The 16975-nt window shown below is 36.3% G+C and overlaps 5 protein-coding genes, 1 long non-coding RNA gene and 1 pseudogene across 9 annotated transcripts in view; 2 read left to right on the top strand and 5 right to left on the bottom strand.

Moving 5' to 3' along the window:
- Positions 1-107: 107 nt before the first annotated feature.
- Positions 108-2126, bottom strand: LOC129577736 (juvenile hormone epoxide hydrolase-like; annotated as a pseudogene).
- A 324-nt stretch (positions 2127-2450) lies between these two features.
- On the bottom strand, positions 2451-4432 carry LOC129578701 (2-(3-amino-3-carboxypropyl)histidine synthase subunit 2). Its single transcript, XM_055467680.1, has 5 exons — positions 4124-4432; positions 3899-4027; positions 3583-3787; positions 3349-3525; positions 2451-3278 (listed from the first exon to the last, which is right to left on the bottom strand). Exons 1-5 carry the CDS (start codon positions 4268-4270, stop codon positions 2539-2541), a joined length of 1398 nt encoding a protein of 465 aa, XP_055323655.1. The 5' UTR covers positions 4271-4432; the 3' UTR covers positions 2451-2538.
- A 371-nt stretch (positions 4433-4803) lies between these two features.
- On the bottom strand, positions 4804-6443 carry LOC129578720 (U-scoloptoxin(20)-Cw1a). Its single transcript, XM_055467704.1, has 5 exons — positions 6383-6443; positions 6036-6261; positions 5756-5940; positions 5606-5693; positions 4804-5521 (listed from the first exon to the last, which is right to left on the bottom strand). The coding sequence occupies exons 3-5, from the start codon at positions 5805-5807 to the stop codon at positions 5260-5262; spliced, it is 402 nt and encodes a 133-aa protein (XP_055323679.1). The 5' UTR covers positions 5808-5940; positions 6036-6261; positions 6383-6443; the 3' UTR covers positions 4804-5259.
- A 901-nt stretch (positions 6444-7344) lies between these two features.
- LOC129578698 (protein phosphatase 1H) lies at positions 7345-11063 on the bottom strand. 4 transcript variants are annotated; one of them, XR_008689129.1, is made up of 3 exons: positions 9664-11063; positions 7954-9575; positions 7345-7864 (listed from the first exon to the last, which is right to left on the bottom strand). XR_008689129.1 is itself a non-coding variant. In XM_055467677.1 (2 exons), the coding sequence occupies exons 1-2, from the start codon at positions 10133-10135 to the stop codon at positions 8116-8118; spliced, it is 1932 nt and encodes a 643-aa protein (XP_055323652.1). In that variant the 5' UTR covers positions 10136-11063; the 3' UTR covers positions 7345-8115. The 4 variants fall into 4 exon arrangements, 1 of the variants encoding a protein (XP_055323652.1); XR_008689131.1 differs by having other exon boundaries at positions 8042-9575; positions 9664-10808; XR_008689130.1 differs by having other exon boundaries at positions 7345-7953; positions 8042-9575; positions 9664-10808.
- LOC129578702 (mitochondrial-processing peptidase subunit beta) lies at positions 10439-13278 on the top strand. Its single transcript, XM_055467681.1, has 5 exons — positions 10439-10448; positions 11048-11146; positions 11350-12256; positions 12328-12534; positions 12628-13278. The coding sequence occupies exons 2-5, from the start codon at positions 11096-11098 to the stop codon at positions 12846-12848; spliced, it is 1386 nt and encodes a 461-aa protein (XP_055323656.1). The 5' UTR covers positions 10439-10448; positions 11048-11095; the 3' UTR covers positions 12849-13278.
- A 586-nt stretch (positions 13279-13864) lies between these two features.
- The window catches only part of LOC129578723 (uncharacterized), a 3796-nt gene continuing 685 nt past the window's right edge, over positions 13865-16975 (top strand). Inside the window, exon 1 of the long non-coding RNA XR_008689132.1 lies at positions 13865-14116. This is a non-coding gene — a long non-coding RNA (uncharacterized LOC129578723). The remainder of the gene's footprint in view (positions 14117-16975) is intronic.
- Positions 16186-16932, bottom strand: LOC129578722 (uncharacterized). The gene is made up of 3 exons (XM_055467706.1): positions 16796-16932; positions 16605-16699; positions 16186-16478 (listed from the first exon to the last, which is right to left on the bottom strand). Exons 1-3 carry the CDS (start codon positions 16836-16838, stop codon positions 16293-16295), a joined length of 324 nt encoding a protein of 107 aa, XP_055323681.1. The 5' UTR covers positions 16839-16932; the 3' UTR covers positions 16186-16292.

The following is a 16975-nucleotide window of genomic DNA, read 5'->3' on the forward strand; positions in this document are numbered from 1 at the left end:
AAAAGAAGAAGAAGAAGAAGATGAGACAAAAAGGGAGTCGTTACTCCTTTCCCTATTTATTATAAACAAAGGTGTGTAAATGGAGTAGAAAGAGAGTGGAAAGGAGTTCAGCGTCCACTTGAGATGGTAACATTGAGCTTTTTGGTGAATTCAGTAAAATCAGCGTACAACAATTCTGGTAATTCTAATGCAACGAAATGGCCACCTTTTGAATGATATGTACTATGTATTAGATTTGGAAATTTTACATTGATTTGCCAGTCGAGTTGGTACGACAAATCATTTTTGGACCGAGCACATCCGGTGGGCACCTGAATTGGGACTCGATCCATTTGCAATGAACTATGTGCGGCTCCTAATCCTTTGGCATACAAACGCGCTGACGTGGTTATGCTGTTCGTTAAATAATAAATCATAATATTATCGAAGAGAGCATCTTTGGTGAAATATCTTTCAAAGCCTCCATCATTTGTATCGCGTGAATTTTTATCTGTCCACAATGGAAATTTCTCTAAAATATATGCGGCTAGCCCGATGAGGTTGTTTGATAATGCGATACCTTCAAAGAAAACCGAGTAAAATTACAAATTGTCTGGAAATTGGTATTTTCGGTTGAATTAAATTTACCAATCGTATCGGGTTTGGTTGCTTGTAAGTGGAAAAATCCAGTTTCTTGAATTAAAAAGCTGAGCTTTTCACCCGTGGGAAACACAAAATCCTTATATTCATCTGCTATGAATAGACTTGGATAGAAACTAGCAATGAATCCTTTGATGGGAGTGGCAATTGTCAAAACTGTGCATAAATTACAATGAAATCCGATTACATTATCCGGAAATAGCGCTGACAATGATTTTCCAATGGCTGCTCCCCAATCCCCGCCTTGAACTAAAAATCGTTCATAGCCCAAACGGATCATCAAATTTCGTAGGACAATAGCTATTTCAATGGGATTCAAACCAGGTACACTAGCGCCATCACTCCAGTCGTAGCCCGGCAAACTTGGGCCTACAACACTGTAGGATGTATCGTCTTTCACCTGAGTCAATTTTAGGATGAATTCGTAAAATTCACGTACTGAACCGGGCCAGCCGTGTAGCAACAACAATGGAATCACATTTTTCGCCTTTGCTGTGTAATCCTACGTGTGAATGAAATGGATTTTCAATCTGTGTTGAGGAGATGAATGATAAAAACATAAAATCTAATTTCATGTTCTTTAACCAAATTGACTGACCCTTGAATTTGAGTTGTAAATTGTGGAAGATTATTCAAGAACTTTTGACGTTGGTCCCAACGAGATAGATAATCTTCACGCCAATATTTGATCAAGTCTTCTAGTTTATACGCGTTGAAACCATATCGAAAAGCTACACCTTCCAATGGTTCGACTAAATTCAATGGTTCACTCAAACGGTCACGTAATTTGTTTATCACATCTGCTGAGTATTTAATTTGGAATGGTTTCACTGCGGTGCAATCGATCCGATTGGCTCGTAAGCTTGGTCCCCAATATTTTGTGATGTCAAGCTTCGGTGGTGGCAACGGTCCAATCATTTTATTGAACAGAATGTATGGAAGAACAGCAATAAATGCCGTTGCTATGAAAACTTTCAAACTCATCTTCACTTTTTTCGGCGTACTCAAATTTAAACAGACGTTAACCAAATTATGACCGATATATTTCAACGAACAGACGAACTATTTTATATACCAGAAGTAGAATGTCGGTGATGATAATCTTACTTTCGATTACGGTTACTCTTCTTATCTTTTGAACGTTGATCCGTTATGATCTGATATGTCTCACCGAATTGTTTTTTTTTTCTTTAATAGCACGACATATGAGTAGTTTGGAGCGAAAATGTAATACAGAAAAGTTGCGCGGAAAAATGTCAAATGAAAAGAGATAGCTATATAGTTCACTATAGTTTACTATACAGTATACTATATAGCTATCCCTTTTCCGCTCATTCATCATCGACATTTTTCCGCTTAACTTTTCTATATTACATTTTCGCTCCAAACTACTCATATCACAATACAGGTAAATATGATTTCAGGTGAGTTTTACGGTTTTTTTGTGCGCGTCATGATGATCACGACAGTGTAGCACTTAAAACCTACGGCGCTATTGTCGAATTTTAAAAAGACGGACTTCCTGACACTCAAATTGATTGAGTGGAATTTTCAAATTGGTATAATGGAAGTTGGATGTTTTTTTTTTTGATTGAGTTGACTGCGGTATGATATTGAGTGCCATCCCTTTGTTTATTTTTATCTTTCTGAAAACACAAGTGTGTTTGAGTGAATGTCGACATATTTTGTTGAATTTAGCGAAAACATTCCATATCGTTGGAACTCTTTTTGAAGGCTGAAATTTGAATGGAATAATAAAAAAAACGATTGGAGACTTCAATTCGAAGCTATATAAAACACAGATTCAAATCTTTTAAATACGAAATGTTCTACTAGTTAGGTGTTTTTATTCTCATCAAACAGTGATCATCAGTTTACATGGTTCATAAATGAATAGGCCTATTTATGTTCATTTTCGGTATATTTAATTGCAATGCCGGATCTACCTTTTGTGATTTTAGACGGTTCTTGTTGACCCAAGCTTGGATCTAAGCCAGTCCATGATCGATCGTTGAATGCGCTACTCGAATTCGTATTCATGAGTTGATTGTGTTTCTTTTCGAGTTGTGTGCCAGTGTTGTGATTGGTGTCATCGTTGTCGGTGATCTTCATGGGTCTAATGCGTCCAGATACCAAACTCACATCATAGTCATCATCGCCATTCGTTTCCGTTTGATTTTCTGCAACCCTAAAGTGTTTACCGTCTGGTAAAATGTCGGTAAAATCAACGGCATAGAAGTTGGGATATTGTTCGCGCCAAGCCGGATTCAATGCAAGCTCGGCCTCAAACACCGACAACAGCGGCTTGTAAAAGTCACGTGATGTGTAGATTATGTTCTCTGGACAGCCAATAAACACAAAGCAGTCTATTTCCATAAAATTGGCCAGCTTAGCTGGATTGATTTTGCCCACAGATAGCAAATATGTGCGAATTCCTCGATCACGGGCCAATGTTTGAATTCGGTTTACTGCATTCAAGTAACCGTCCGCGGTTAGGGTGCCAACAACAATTCCAATCGCCTGTGCATCCTTGCATTTTTCCACGAAGAAATTCCGGCGACGCATCCAATTTGTTGCTAATGGACTGTTAACTACTTTCATTTGATAACTACGTCTATCACAGGACAGCCACTGCTTTGCTGTTAAATGAAAGAAGAAAAATTTACTTGTGACCATTTATAAGCGATTTTTGAGCAGAACATTCCTTACCATTTACAGTCAAACTCAGATTGAAAAGGGATTGGTTGTCATCTCCGATCCAAATGCATGTCATTTCCGATAAATTATTCTTTGGCATTTTCCAACATAAATTATCCGGCTTTCCATCGAGTGCCAACTGTGCGTACGACACATTTGTGAATGAACTCAGCGCCGATTTAATGTCATCTGCAGAAGCAGAAATGGTTGAATAATCGGAAGGAAGTTGTTAGAAACTCAACATACCTAAATGATAGAAGAACCCTGTCGCATAGAAGACGACAATCTCTTCTTTTGAATTCGGGATGTGGCTTTTCATCTCTTGACGTATTTTGTCCACATCCAATTTGAAATTTGAAAATACATAGTGTACCGGCAATCGTGAGACTTTGCTGAGACATGCATGACCGAAATGTATAATCGCATTGGCATTGACATGCAAAGCGGCTATCTGGAATTATCATTGTGTTAACATCTTCTAAATCAATTGTAGATGCTCGTTTTCAACTCAGACGCTCGATAACGAGAGTTTTAGAGTTTTTATTCATTCAACGGCACTCACCTCATCTACACAACAGCTTCCATATGATGTATCTCCCAGGATGCACAATTCAGCTGTTGTGTTCTTCTTTAACTCTTGCAGTATCGCTATGCTGAACGGAATCAAGTCATCGGGAAATTGAAGACATACCTTTTGTTAGCGAGAACAGAAACCAAATATTCAAATAAACCATTTTGCCAAGAATGTCCAAAGATGTTATTCAATATTGTGATCTAAAATACAAACTTTATCAAATTGATGCGTATTAATCCACGAAACACATTCACTCAAACGTTGATCAGTCCAAATTTCATCCAATCTTTCCACGTCCAGTACGTGCTCTGTGTCTCGACTTAAGCATTCAGTATCGTTTGTACTGAATGCAGAAGTCATTTTTATTTTAGTATTGATTACGTGTTTGTGTTGATAAATGTTTGCAATAATTAATGATACCACTTATTTCTATGCTGTTTGTCTAACCAGACGAATGTGTCGCATGGATTACATTCAAAGTGTAAAGTAATACTTTGAATGCGAAGTAAATTTAATGACATTGACATCTCTAGCACAATCGTAGTGTATGTATAGTGATGGGTGCGTTCATGCCTATAGCTGGATCGCGCAATTTTAAAAAGCCGATTTCAAGGAATGAGAAATACAAATTTAAATTTCGAATAACGAAAGTGATTTAATTCGAATGGAACCTGAAAAAATTTGAGAAAAAATCATAAATTTAAACATCTTTCTATGTTTTAAAAAAGTTCATTGTTTTTTTTGACATTGATTGAGCTTCACTTACCAAGTTGAGGTATCTCCGTTGTTTTAATATGACAATGCTTTGATATGAATTGCGTCTAAAAATTCTTTAATACAATGTTCAAGAGAAATGGAAACACAAAATCTAGCTGTATTTGTTTTTTTTAAATCATTTATTTAGTGATTCAATTAATAGTTTGGTACACCATCACGCCGAAGAAGAAATATCGGAAAGTGTTGTAAGATCAATATGAAAATTGATCTATCAAAAATGTATATTTCTATTCCGTTTCAAATCTCCCAACCATGAGATTCCAAATGGAATTTGACTTTCCGATATTTTGCTTAAAACGATGGTTTTCTTTTTGTTAATAAATTTCCACTCGTTGCCGTTACATTCATTGTAATTTATTTGTTTGATGCGTTGCTCATAGGCTTCATTTGATTTTAACACTCTGACTGTGGAAAATGGTGTTTAGATGAAACAAAAATGCATAGTCTGCTGGGGACATTTCTATTTTGATTATCGGGTATCCATATGCGTGTGTCGATTGATTCATCCCGAACCAAAGGTTCAATGTAAAATTTTTAGGATTAGAAAAATGAAATATAGTGCACAAATGAAATTAAATATCATAAATAGCACGCATTTGATCGTGATTTGTGCCAAGACCGATCTGAGTTGAAGTGGTCGTGGACTTCTCATCTTTTTTTGGTGCTTTTTCATTCAAATAATTGAGATTCTGCTGGTGCATCAATTCGTTTTGTATCAATTTTTCCACTTCGGCTTTGTTAAGCCATATGTAATTTTCCTCGTACTCGGGAAGTATTGGTTGTGGCTGTGCGGGTGGTGATGATCGTTTCCGTAAGTAATTAAAGCAACAGGTGCTGCACCAAAAATATAAAATTGATATGTTACCAGAAGAAATATCACAGAAGAAAGAAACAAAAGTAAAATGAAACTAGATATACCGGAAAAATCGTGTACCACACGCATCTAAACACTCATCACCGCACGAACTGCAAGATAGTCCTTCGGCCGAAGTAGAAACGATTAAACCTGAAACAATGTGTTTTTATAGCAAACAACCGATCAACTGCACTTTATCTTCTTTCACTTACAAGTGGAAATCAGCACGAGAACCAGAATTTGATTGAACAAATTTGACGGCATTTTTTCAATTTTTTTTTATCTTTTTTGTATAAAAATAAATATAACTAAAATTTTGCGAAAGAAAAAAAAAACGTTTTTTTTTCTTCAACTTTCCACCGGAGATGTTTAAATTGGCTTCAGTATGCGATTGACACTGAAATGAGAATGAAGTCCAATTCAGCAACGTACCTTCAATTTATATATCGCCACTTTTTTTCCATTTCAACATAATTCAGACGCACGACTTACGTGGATAATGGTACAGAGACCGCAGCATTCTTTGATGTGAAAAACATTGAAACTATGTACAATGTATGATGCACCATCCACCACAGACTGAATCAAAGGGACTTTTAATTAAGATAATGGTCAGACATTTCATGAGAAAACCGTTATTGATACATTTTTCGAGAAATGTTTGGTTTTTCTTTTGTTTCTATTTCATTGAGATTGGTTCATTTGGGATAGTGGACAGCTGCAATCAAAAGTGTATAATTTCATTAATTGATAGATCCACATTGTACTTACACCTTTTCTTTCATTCAACGCATTCAATTCTGATATGAAAATGTGCCAATAATATTATTTCCATTCACCTACGAAAATGATAAACGCCCCAAAAAGGGAGAAAAAAAAACTTCTGCATTTACCTATGCAGTGGGCGTTTACCTACATTCCTTTTACGTGAACTGTATTTTAAAAGGATTTTTTTTTCGTCGCATCTCATTATTGTCCCATCATTTTGATTGAAGTAAAATTGATAAATCATTTGCAAGTGATACATGAAACAGTATGTTGACGATGTGCAAAGTTATCGTACATCCTCCGCACTTTATCAATCAGTATGTATCGGCAAAAGCATCTACAATTTTTTTTTTATCAAGAACAAGTCACATTTTTTTTTGTCACGCAACGGAAGACATAATAAAAATGCAAATAAGTTCTTCTCTTTCATGTTTATGGGCATAAATAGATGGGCTGAACTGCACGCTGAATTTTACTACCAATATCGAATGTTAATGATAAAATATAAACTCACGTTTAAAATTTGTCTCATCCTAATGTTCTACTTGAGCAACACGTAGACGGTTTTGCTTTTAGATATGACGCACACAAGGCATCCAAGTACAACCACACAAGACATCCTCGTTTAACAGCCATAACATTATGGCTTCAATAAAAGGAAATGATTGAAATGAATCTGCATAAGTGTCGGTTGATGTGTGAGGTCAAATGATTTTATCGATGATGACTATCATGCTCACATGACCATATTCAAATAATAACACATCGGTGTTTGGAAAAACTTATGTTTATGATTTAAAAATGATTGCAAACCAAAACATATCTCCTCGAGCTGTAGTTCCATCCATAGGATTTAGTATAAAATTCATTTCAACAGACTATGCGATGTATTTTCAATACTGTAGTAACCACAGTGTGGTTGCTCTTGTTTCATTTCTTTCATGAAGGAAAAAATGGGTAGACAAATCAGGAATTTCAATAAATTGCCGGCTCTTCATGTAAAAAAAATCTCCCAAATAAAAATGCAAATCCATTGAAATGATCATGCTGATTTAGTTTATTTGAAAATTTCAAATTGAAATTATAAACCACTTGACATTTAACAGAGTTAAATACATATGCTTATCGGCAGGAAAAGACGATTAAATATCGTCGATTTGAATAACTAAAATGAATTTTTCTATATCAATCTAAAAGGTGAATAGTTTTAAAATTTTCTCTCTTCTTTGCTATTGAGTTTGTGTTTGTTGTGTTGTTGTTGCTATTGTTTTTTTTTGGGATGGTGCCAAAATATGAAATTGCACATTAAATAATAACTTAGAAATTAGTAATACAATTTTGAATGATTTTGAACCCAGAATTGTAGGTAAATCTCGTGCCATGCGTTACTTGTTATTAGAGATGACGCGGAATTGATCGTAGTATTCAGTTTTCGAACATTATACTGCTTGCTATCCATGTGAATAATTAATGAAACAGACCCATCGTATGCTATAGTAAATATGTGAAATTCATGGAGATCGAAGCCCCGCAAAATGGTTTCGTTCGTTAAACTAGAAATAAAATGCACAAACGTAAATACGATTAGATAGCCATATGACACATAATACAGCTTATCGCTTTTAGTTATCCAATATTGTACCTAAAAAAATGGTTTATTAATGCGTTCTATTAGTCAACGGAACATCAAGAGAAGTCAAGCAGCTAGTTCGGTTAAAATTGGTACATACAAAGTCTGTTTATGAATCATCCATATGGTAGAGACAGCATAGAACTTCGTACATTATATTTTCCTTGGGGAATTTCACATTGGTTTGTTATCATTGTCGACTCCCTGTTTTCCGTTCACATGCAGCTCCGCATTACTTTCGTCGGGTTGATGTGTTTTATTTTGTTGATTTGCACTGGGTTCGCTTTCAACTTTAGCTTCTTCAGCTTCACAAATACTGTCAGTTTTGACGGAGAGTGCATCAAATGGTGTGGCAAGACCAGCGCTGTTTTCTGTTTGAATTTTGTGTTCTTCGGGCAATTTATCGTCCGAATTGAGGTTTTGTTTGCGATGCAAATATCCAGTTTTCCACTCAACATACTCTTTATAATATTGATAAACTGGAATCACTATAACACTGATATCGTCAACTGTGGCGGCCGCTTTGCTCTCCGCTAAACGCCAATGACCCGCTTCGTTGGCACGTCCACGTGATTTTGCGACCAATTCTTGTGCAACCATGGTATAACGATGCTTCTCCACTGGATATTTGTTGAGCGTATTGAATACCATTTTACTGACTGTATCCGTATCTAAAACGTCCCACAAACCATCGGTCGCCATCACTAAAATACCATATTCACCGTCTTCGTTTGTGTCCTCGGGACAGGTGTGAACTTTTGTTAGATCGCGTGAAATCACTTCCGGATGCGGCGATAAAAATGGTTTTATCGATAGGCCAGTGCATAGGGCACGGAGATCATGATCGCCAAAGCCACGTGTTACACCTATTGTTCCCATCAATCTGGATCGTTTGCCTTCACCCGTCACAATTGGTATCTTTAAATCGTCAAATGTGAGAGTCTTATACGCCCATCCAACCATTGAACCATGTCGATACAGTACACGCTTGCCTAAATCACGTTGCATGGGCCGTTTGGCGTACTCAGTCGCTACATATTCACCGGCCATTAAATATGGATTCAATTGAGCTGTATTCATGAGACGTGGCCGTTCGGTTTCCGGTGTATGATCGTATGAGAATGGTGTTGGGAATACGTGCCATGATTTCTTATCTTGATCAACACCACCATTCTCATTACCATTTTTAATTGCACTTGAATCGCTTTGCTCACTTGTGCCATGATCTATACTTCCATTCAATGAGCCATCGGTCACCAACGATTCAGTGGCCAACAAGCGTTGGCATAGAATAGATCTTGAATCTCCTGCATTCGCAACAAACAATTTACCGTTAATAAATAGTGTAACTAAAGCGGTGCAACCGCCAGCATTTCGATATTTCTTTCGATCTCCGGCCAGCAAAGCATCCATTTCTAGAAATGCACTCTCCAAAGCACCGATGATAAGCTCATCCTTTGAAACGTTCCGATAAAATGCCATCGGATATGGAATATTATCGATTGATTTTGAACGCTGTCCCGACGGTTGCCTATCCGAAGTGACCAAGAGATCGATTACATCCACTAGCTTCTCATGCAAAATATAATGGAATTGATGTGAGGCTGCTAAAGCGGCTCCAAATCCAGCATGACCTGTGCAATAAAAATGAAATGAGAAATTTTTATGAGTATGTCCATCAAACTTACGGTAGGTGTGAATTGAATTAAGTTATTCATTTACCATCGAATATACCAAAATAGGTGTAAGGTAGACCAGGTTCATCTTTGTTTGTAGGATGTGTTAAAATTTGTCGATAAAATGCCGCCTGATCCTCGTTCCATTCCGATTTACCTGAGTTTACGCATTCCGCATAGCCCGTATTCCACGGCATTATCGATATATCCCGAGGCACGATAATTGGTCGTACATTGTGATCAGCGGACGCACGTAACTCATCCTGTGTCATTAACTGTAGGAATGTTGGACGATTGTACGTGAATTTATTCGGCAATGTTCGATTGTCAACATGACGATTCGCGGAAACGGACGATGATGACGACGACGATAACAACGATGATGATGTGGTTGATGACGAGGATTCAGCGGATGTGACTGTGCCGCTACTTTGATTCACATGTGCTGGTATACTTGGTATATCCAAATTGACAGCGTTCAACACTTTTGTTTTTAACCGAGAAAACATTCCTTCCATGATATCGACCGTATTCGAATGCAGTGCTTTCAATTCAAATTTTGCAACACAAACACTTCACTTCGACTTCCTCGAATCGATTGGCAAATCAAGTATATTTTGTTTGTTTTTGAGGGATAGAATTATTCAAACTTTTTAACAGAGTTTTTTTTTACATTTTCTTTTCTCATTTACAATCGTAACCGATTCTCTTTATTATGTCACTGTCAACACAGCATTATAAATAAATACATTGCAAACTAGCGAGCAAAGCACGTAAGAAAAAAGAAACGCACACAGAATATTATACCACTATCCTCTAGTTTATTTAGTCAGAACCAATCGACGCGATTTTGTTTTTTGATTGACATTTACAATGCCAAATGCAAATAAACAAACAAAAAACAACTAACTCGTCACCGATGTTGTGTTACGACGATGAAAAAAAAAATCCTTTCCTGCACAGATGTTTCTCTTAAAATTGCATTTTTCTCCATTCGATGATTGTGAGCAATGGAAAAAAATGTTTAGAGAGAGAATGTCAATTTTGTGTTGTTTTGATAGTAAATGACTAACAACACAAGCATTGAAGCTTGCGCCGCAGTTCCATTGATTGTATTGCATGAAACGAACCCATTGACATTGTGAAATGTTCAACTATTTTCTAACATAAAAGTGATTTAAAGGTACTGCCAAGCTGTACAATTCAATGGTATTTGTTCACTTTCATTCATAATTAGCACTGGATCAATTTGGATTGGAGGTGTTGGAAATCTTGGCAAAAAAAAAATTATCATCAAAAGCCGTCACTGCAATTATTCAACTTGTGTTCTAAGCTGAACCAATGAACGTTCTTTTCTACATTGACATATGTTCCGATTGTTTGACAGTTGACCGAGTGGTGTCTTATAAGAAGCACATGAAATCAAGATTATTTAGCTATTTCACAAATTTCATAAATTTTGCAATCAAACAAATACGATGGCTTTGCGTTTATTAAGAGCGCCATGGAACATACGGGCGATTACACAGGTGGGAATATGTCTCAGTATGGTATTTTTTCCATGAAATATTGTCTTTCATTGAGTATAACTTAGCGAAATACATTGTGTTCATCATATTGTTCAATGTTCATACCATGAAAAGACCGATTAGCTTAGTTATTTGTAGCGGCCGAAATGTTTTCATTTAAAAAAAAAAATCTAATTTTGAAACTGTTTTTTTCTTATCTCCAGCGATTACAATCCTCACAAGCAGCGAATCAAGCCATTTTACTGAATGTGCCACCGACAGAGATCTCCGCCATTAAAAATGGTTTGAGAGTGGCGACAGAAAACAGTGGCGGTTCAACGGCAACCATTGGGCTTTGGATTGATGCCGGATCTCGATATGAAGAGCCACGCAACAATGGTGTTGCCCATTTTTTGGAGCACATGGCATTCAAAGGCACCGCACGACGTTCACAAACCGATCTCGAATTGGAAATTGAAAATCTCGGCGCGCATTTGAATGCGTACACGTCTCGCGAACAAACGGTCTACTATGCAAAGTGTTTGTCAAAGGATATTCCACGTTTGGTCGACATCCTCTCAGACATTATTCAAAATTCCAAACTAAGCGAATCGGATATTGAGCGTGAGCGTGGCGTTATTTTGCGCGAAATGCAAGAGGTGGAAAGTAATTTACAAGAAGTTGTATTTGATCATTTGCATGCGACCGCATATCAAGAGACGCCATTGGGACAAACGATCCTTGGACCAACGGAAAATATTAAATCGATTGGCAAAAGTGATTTGCGCACCTACATTGATACACACTACAAATCATCACGTATTGTGCTGGCTGGAGCCGGTGGAATCACTCACGATGATTTGGTTGGAATGGCTGACAAATATCTTGGGCGATTGTGTAACGGAGATATGCCGAATTTATCACCATGCCATTTTACCGGTTCCGAGATTCGTGTGCGAGACGATTCTTTGCCGTTGGCACATTTTGCCATTGCCGTTGAAGGTTCGGGTTGGACAAATCAGGATCATGTTCCTCTAATGGTAGCAAACACTCTGATCGGATCATGGGATCGATCACAAGGTGGAGGTGTGAACAATTCATCAAACTTGGCCAGTTTATGCGCTGAACATGGTAATGTGTACTATTTTCAACGGTTGTTATTAAATCAGCTTAAATTTACTAAATTTTCTGATCGACTTTAGGCCTTTGCCACAGTTACCAATCGTTCAACACTTGCTACAAAGACACAGGACTGTGGGGGATCTATGTGGTTTGTGAACCATCAACTTGTGGAGATATCGTATTCAATGCATTGAACGAGCTGATGCGACTATGTAGTAACGTTTCAGAAGCCGAAGTGGATCGTGCTAAGAATTTACTCAAAACAAATATGTTGCTTCAACTTGATGGTGAGTCGAATGAAAAATAGAAGACGAAAATACTCAAATTCATCCCTATTCTAAATGTGTATTTATTTTATTTTTCATTCGCTCGGCACTCAGGCACCACTCCGATTTGTGAGGACATCGGACGACAGATTCTTTGCTATGGCCGACGCATTCCATTGCACGAACTTGAAGCCAGAATTAACAATGTAACAGCGAAAAATGTTCGAGATGTGTGCACCAAATATTTTGTAAATCGTAGTCCGGCTGTTGCTGCTGTTGGTCCGATCGAAGGTCTTCCACAATACGAGGAGATTCGCCGCAAAATGTGTGCTTAAGTTTATTTGTTGTGATGTTTGTAAATATAACCATTGAAATATTAAATCTAAAGTTTTAAATATTACCAAAAATGGTCATCGAATTTGTCGTTTAAAACTCATGAACTTGTTGTTCATAGTACTCGTTAGCTCAATTGGAAATGGTGTGAATAATTATTCACGCTTCGAAATTAACAGCGATTTGATTAGAAAAATCGAACGTCAAGTTCGGTTTTTTGTCGATTTATATAAGGGCAAATCTTCTACATGTTGGAAACTGATTGGATGCTAGATTAAAAAAAATAGTAGAATTGCGTACATTCAAATGGAATATTTCACCCAAAAATGGCATGTTTACTTTTTGTATTTAAATAAAAGGTGTAAATACTTTTGGAAGCACTTTATTTCCAATAAAATATTCGATATTGATGATGGACCAAAGAATGTAGAATAGAAATGTCTTTTTTTACAATATAATTCATACGACAAGACTCAATCTGATGCGGCTGCTGGTTTTGATGCGTCTGCTGCGTTATAATTCCAGCTTTTAGGACAAATATGAAGTTCTTCGCAACCCTCTATCGCGCTAACTCCCTTCTGTAACTTCAATATGATTAACTCCTTTTTTGATTCAAATGCTTTAATGCATTCATCTTTGATTTTTCCTCCCATAACAGTTGCACATCTCTTATGTACATGATGGATGACATTTTGCTATTAAATAATACGACATCAAATGAATTTAACAATTATTGTGTTTTGTGTGTATGTGTGACGCAAAATGCGAAAATTGAGTTGACAAAATTTTAGTATTTCGATATTATTGAAAAGTATACGAACTTTCGATGTGTCCGATCCGATATCTTTTAGAAAGGCGTCCACTTCCGTTGCACATAATTTGCAAAGATCTTGAGCTTCTAGCTGCATTGGAAGGGCTATAAAATGGATTAGATTTTATATGTTTTTTCTCCTTCAAATAACACAGCATCCATTTTCTAACTTTGCTGAAAAATGATCTTAAAAAAACATACCAAAGAGTAGAGTGCCACAAAGTACGAATATGGCTAACTTCATTGTATATGGAAAATTGTATGTTATCACTAAAAATTCCGAAAATACTAAACGATTGAGACAAGAAAATCGCTTTATATATGTGCTAAATGAAATGGATTTTCTTTAATTGCATGAACCATAAAGCTTGATCGATCAATCAATGCTAGCATTCCGAATTTCTCCAATTATCGATAAATTCGTGACGCTTTAAGGTTTAATATTCGGAAACACAAAAGGTTGAATTTAATTTGCAATAAGCAATAACCATATATATAATACATTTTAAATGTAAACATTGTAGTCAATGCCATCTCTGAACCAAGGTCGCTTTCTTCGTATACAAATACATGGGAAAGATTTGACGTAAGACGCCAAGACGCCTCTACGCGTGGAATGCTCGAATCTGTCATCGTACACATATTTAACACGAACATTGTCGTTTATACAATCGCACTCACACAAATGAACGCATCGATAGTGCCCGCTCAATATATGTACGATGACTGTTTTGAGTGTCCCTCGCCTAGAGTGCTGCATGTCGTTTTTTTTCGTTTATTAAGCGATCTTGTCTGAACCAACTCATTGAATCATTGAATATTTCTTGCAACTTGTTTCAATCGTGTGTGGCTTCCCGTGTGGAAAAAAAAATGATTGACTGACTTTAGATTCAGTCGACTGTAGTTGATTGAATTTATGTTTTTGTATGGAGAAAATCACTTTGTCCCAAAATAAGCAATTTATTTTGACTTGTAACTTTAAACGATTTCAGTTAACTTTGATCGACTTACACTACACGTTGTACTGAAATGTCAATCAAAGTAAGTCATTTTTGTCCGAAATTAGTTAACTGACTGGTCAGTTACAATATTTGCACATATTTTACGAAGATATATTCAACTTTACGGCAAGACTAACAGCTTCTCTGTGAAGTATAACTGCACACTAGGCAATAAACACTGATATTTTGCAATGGTTACTTGATGCATTTTTCAAAATACTGTTATTTTCATAATGTGTACAGAGAAGCTGTAAGTGTCGCCGTAAAGTTGATTACAATCTAGTCAAGCTCAAAATATTAATTGAATCAATGTGTTGGTTCAGAGATGTCATTGGCTGTCTTCATGTTGTTCTGGCAATAACACTGATGCAGCAATTTTCCGTTCAGAATAAATTCTTCTTAATACCCTCGATTTTTTTTTCTTCGCTGAGAGTAAATTGGCTTATCAATGGGTGTTTTTTTCGCCTACTAAAATGTTGCAAGAATTTCGATGAAAAAATACCGGAAATGATTGCCCCATTTTTTCTAACTAAATCAAGGTTTTCTTAAAATCTACTTTAATGTTTTTAATGGAATAGAACCTGTGGCTTCTTTTAGATGAATGCAATGATTAAAGAATGATTCCAATAATAAAGGATTTCTCTTCTATGTTCTCAAAGTCACGTATAGCATAAAAATAGACACAATTTTTTTACATATTAATTTATTCGCGAAAAGTTTATCTTCTATCCGTACAAAATTTCAAGTACAAGCAAATATCGCGAGGTGAAACATCGTTAGCCAATTTATCAACCAGTTCAGCCGTATACGTGTTGATAAAGTCAAGGCATTCGGCCTTCAAATCATCTTTGAACAGTTCTGGCACCATGTTCGCCATTTTGCACATTTGGGGAATTGGAGCCTCGCGCACCAGCCTCATGTGTTTGTCATTGACCTTAAATTGTTCGCTGTGTCTCAGTGAACGCTCTTGATTAAATGAGACTTGGTCACCAACCGTTGGACAGTTAGCGTTGCCGTTGATTACGTTTCGTTAGCTACAGATTTAAATTTTCCCCTAATCTATGTATTACTTAACTAGACACAAAGAATAGGTAACGTTAGACTATATCAAATTCAAATAAATGTGTGTACAATGAGTTGTTCGCAAGTTTTCTTATGTGTATTTATTTATTTTTTTCATTTGCTTGGCACTCAGGCACCACTTTGATTTGTGAGCACATCGGACGACAGATTCTTTGAAACAAATCTAAAGTTTTAAATATTACCAAAAATGGTCATTGAATTTGTCGTTTAAAACTCATGAACTCTGAATATTTATTCACGCTTCGAAATTAGCAACGATTTGATTAGAAAAATTGAACGTCGAGTTCGGTTTTTCGCCAATTTATACATATAAGGGCAAATCGTCTGCATGTTAGAAACTGATTGGATGCTAGACAAAAAAATAGTAGAATTGCGTACATTCAAATGGAATATTTCACCCAAAAATGGCATGTTTACTTCTTGTATGTAAATAAAAAGTGTAAATACTTTTGGAAGCAATTTATTTCCAATAAAATATTCAATATTGATGATGGACCAAAGAAAGTAGCATAGAAATGTCTTTTTTTACAATATAATGCATACGACAAGACTCAAACTGATGCTGCTGCTGTCGGACAATAATCAACTAGAACGCAAACCTCTATCGCGCTAATTCCCTTCTTCATCTTCGATATGATTTCCTCCATTTTTCCTTCAAATCTTCCGATGCAATCATCTTTGATTTTTCCTCCCATAACAGTTGCACATCTTTCGTGTACATGATCGATGACATTTTGCTATTAAATAATACGACATCAAATGAATTTAACAATTATTGTGTTTTGTGTGTATGTGTGACGCAAAATGCGAAAATTTAGTTGACAAAATTTTAGTATTTCGATATTATTGAAAAGTATACGTACTTTCGATGCGCTCGGTCCGATATCTCTTAGCATGGCGTCCATTTCCTTTATACAAAATTGGCAATCATCTTCGGCTTCTTGCTGCATTGAAAGGGCTATAAAATGGATTAGATTTTATATGTTTTTTCTCCTTCAAATAACACAGCATCCATTTTCTAACTTTGCTGAAAAATGATCTTAAAAAAACATACCAAAGAGTAGAGTGCCACAAAGTACGAATATGGCTAACTTCATTGTATATGGAAAATTGTATGTTATCACTAAAAATTCCGAAAATACTAAACGATTGAGACAAGAAAATCGCTTTATATATGTGCTAAATGCAATGGATTTTCTTTAATTGCATGAACCATAAAGCTTGATCGATCAAT

This window comes from Sitodiplosis mosellana, unplaced genomic scaffold (assembly GCF_009176505.1).
Source record: "Sitodiplosis mosellana isolate CC-2019 unplaced genomic scaffold, AAFC_SMos_1.0 Smas_scaffold_6226, whole genome shotgun sequence".
Lineage (NCBI taxonomy): Eukaryota > Metazoa > Arthropoda > Insecta > Diptera > Cecidomyiidae > Sitodiplosis > Sitodiplosis mosellana.

What these genes read in the sequence shown, in the direction of transcription:
- LOC129578701 (XM_055467680.1), bottom strand. Translation starts at nt 4,270, where the DNA reads ATGACTTCTGCATTCAGTACAAACGATACTGAATGCTTAAGTCGAGAC. An exon ending in ATACGCATCAATTTGATAAA is followed by an intron (nt 4,028 to 4,123) that starts GTTTGTATTTTA and finishes CGCTAACAAAAG; the next exon opens with GTATGTCTTCAATTTCCCGA. An exon ending in AGGGTTCTTCTATCATTTAG is followed by an intron (nt 3,526 to 3,582) that starts GTATGTTGAGTT and finishes CTGCTTCTGCAG; the next exon opens with ATGACATTAAATCGGCGCTG.
- LOC129578720 (XM_055467704.1), bottom strand. Translation starts at nt 5,807, where the DNA reads ATGCCGTCAAATTTGTTCAATCAAATTCTGGTTCTCGTGCTGATTTCC. An exon ending in TCTCGTGCTGATTTCCACTT is followed by an intron (nt 5,694 to 5,755) that starts GTAAGTGAAAGA and finishes ACATTGTTTCAG; the next exon opens with GTTTAATCGTTTCTACTTCG. An exon ending in TGTGGTACACGATTTTTCCG is followed by an intron (nt 5,522 to 5,605) that starts GTATATCTAGTT and finishes TTTTTGGTGCAG; the next exon opens with CACCTGTTGCTTTAATTACT.
- LOC129578698 (XM_055467677.1), bottom strand. Translation starts at nt 10,135, where the DNA reads ATGGAAGGAATGTTTTCTCGGTTAAAAACAAAAGTGTTGAACGCTGTC. An exon ending in CTATTTTGGTATATTCGATG is followed by an intron (nt 9,576 to 9,663) that starts GTAAATGAATAA and finishes TTTATTGCACAG; the next exon opens with GTCATGCTGGATTTGGAGCC.
- LOC129578702 (XM_055467681.1), top strand. Translation starts at nt 11,096, where the DNA reads ATGGCTTTGCGTTTATTAAGAGCGCCATGGAACATACGGGCGATTACA. An exon ending in ACATACGGGCGATTACACAG is followed by an intron (nt 11,147 to 11,349) that starts GTGGGAATATGT and finishes TCTTATCTCCAG; the next exon opens with CGATTACAATCCTCACAAGC. An exon ending in TATGTTGCTTCAACTTGATG is followed by an intron (nt 12,535 to 12,627) that starts GTGAGTCGAATG and finishes CTCGGCACTCAG; the next exon opens with GCACCACTCCGATTTGTGAG.
- LOC129578722 (XM_055467706.1), bottom strand. Translation starts at nt 16,838, where the DNA reads ATGAAGTTAGCCATATTCGTACTTTGTGGCACTCTACTCTTTG. An exon ending in TTGTGGCACTCTACTCTTTG is followed by an intron (nt 16,700 to 16,795) that starts GTATGTTTTTTT and finishes TCCATTTTATAG; the next exon opens with CCCTTTCAATGCAGCAAGAA. An exon ending in TCGGACCGAGCGCATCGAAA is followed by an intron (nt 16,479 to 16,604) that starts GTACGTATACTT and finishes ATTATTTAATAG; the next exon opens with CAAAATGTCATCGATCATGT.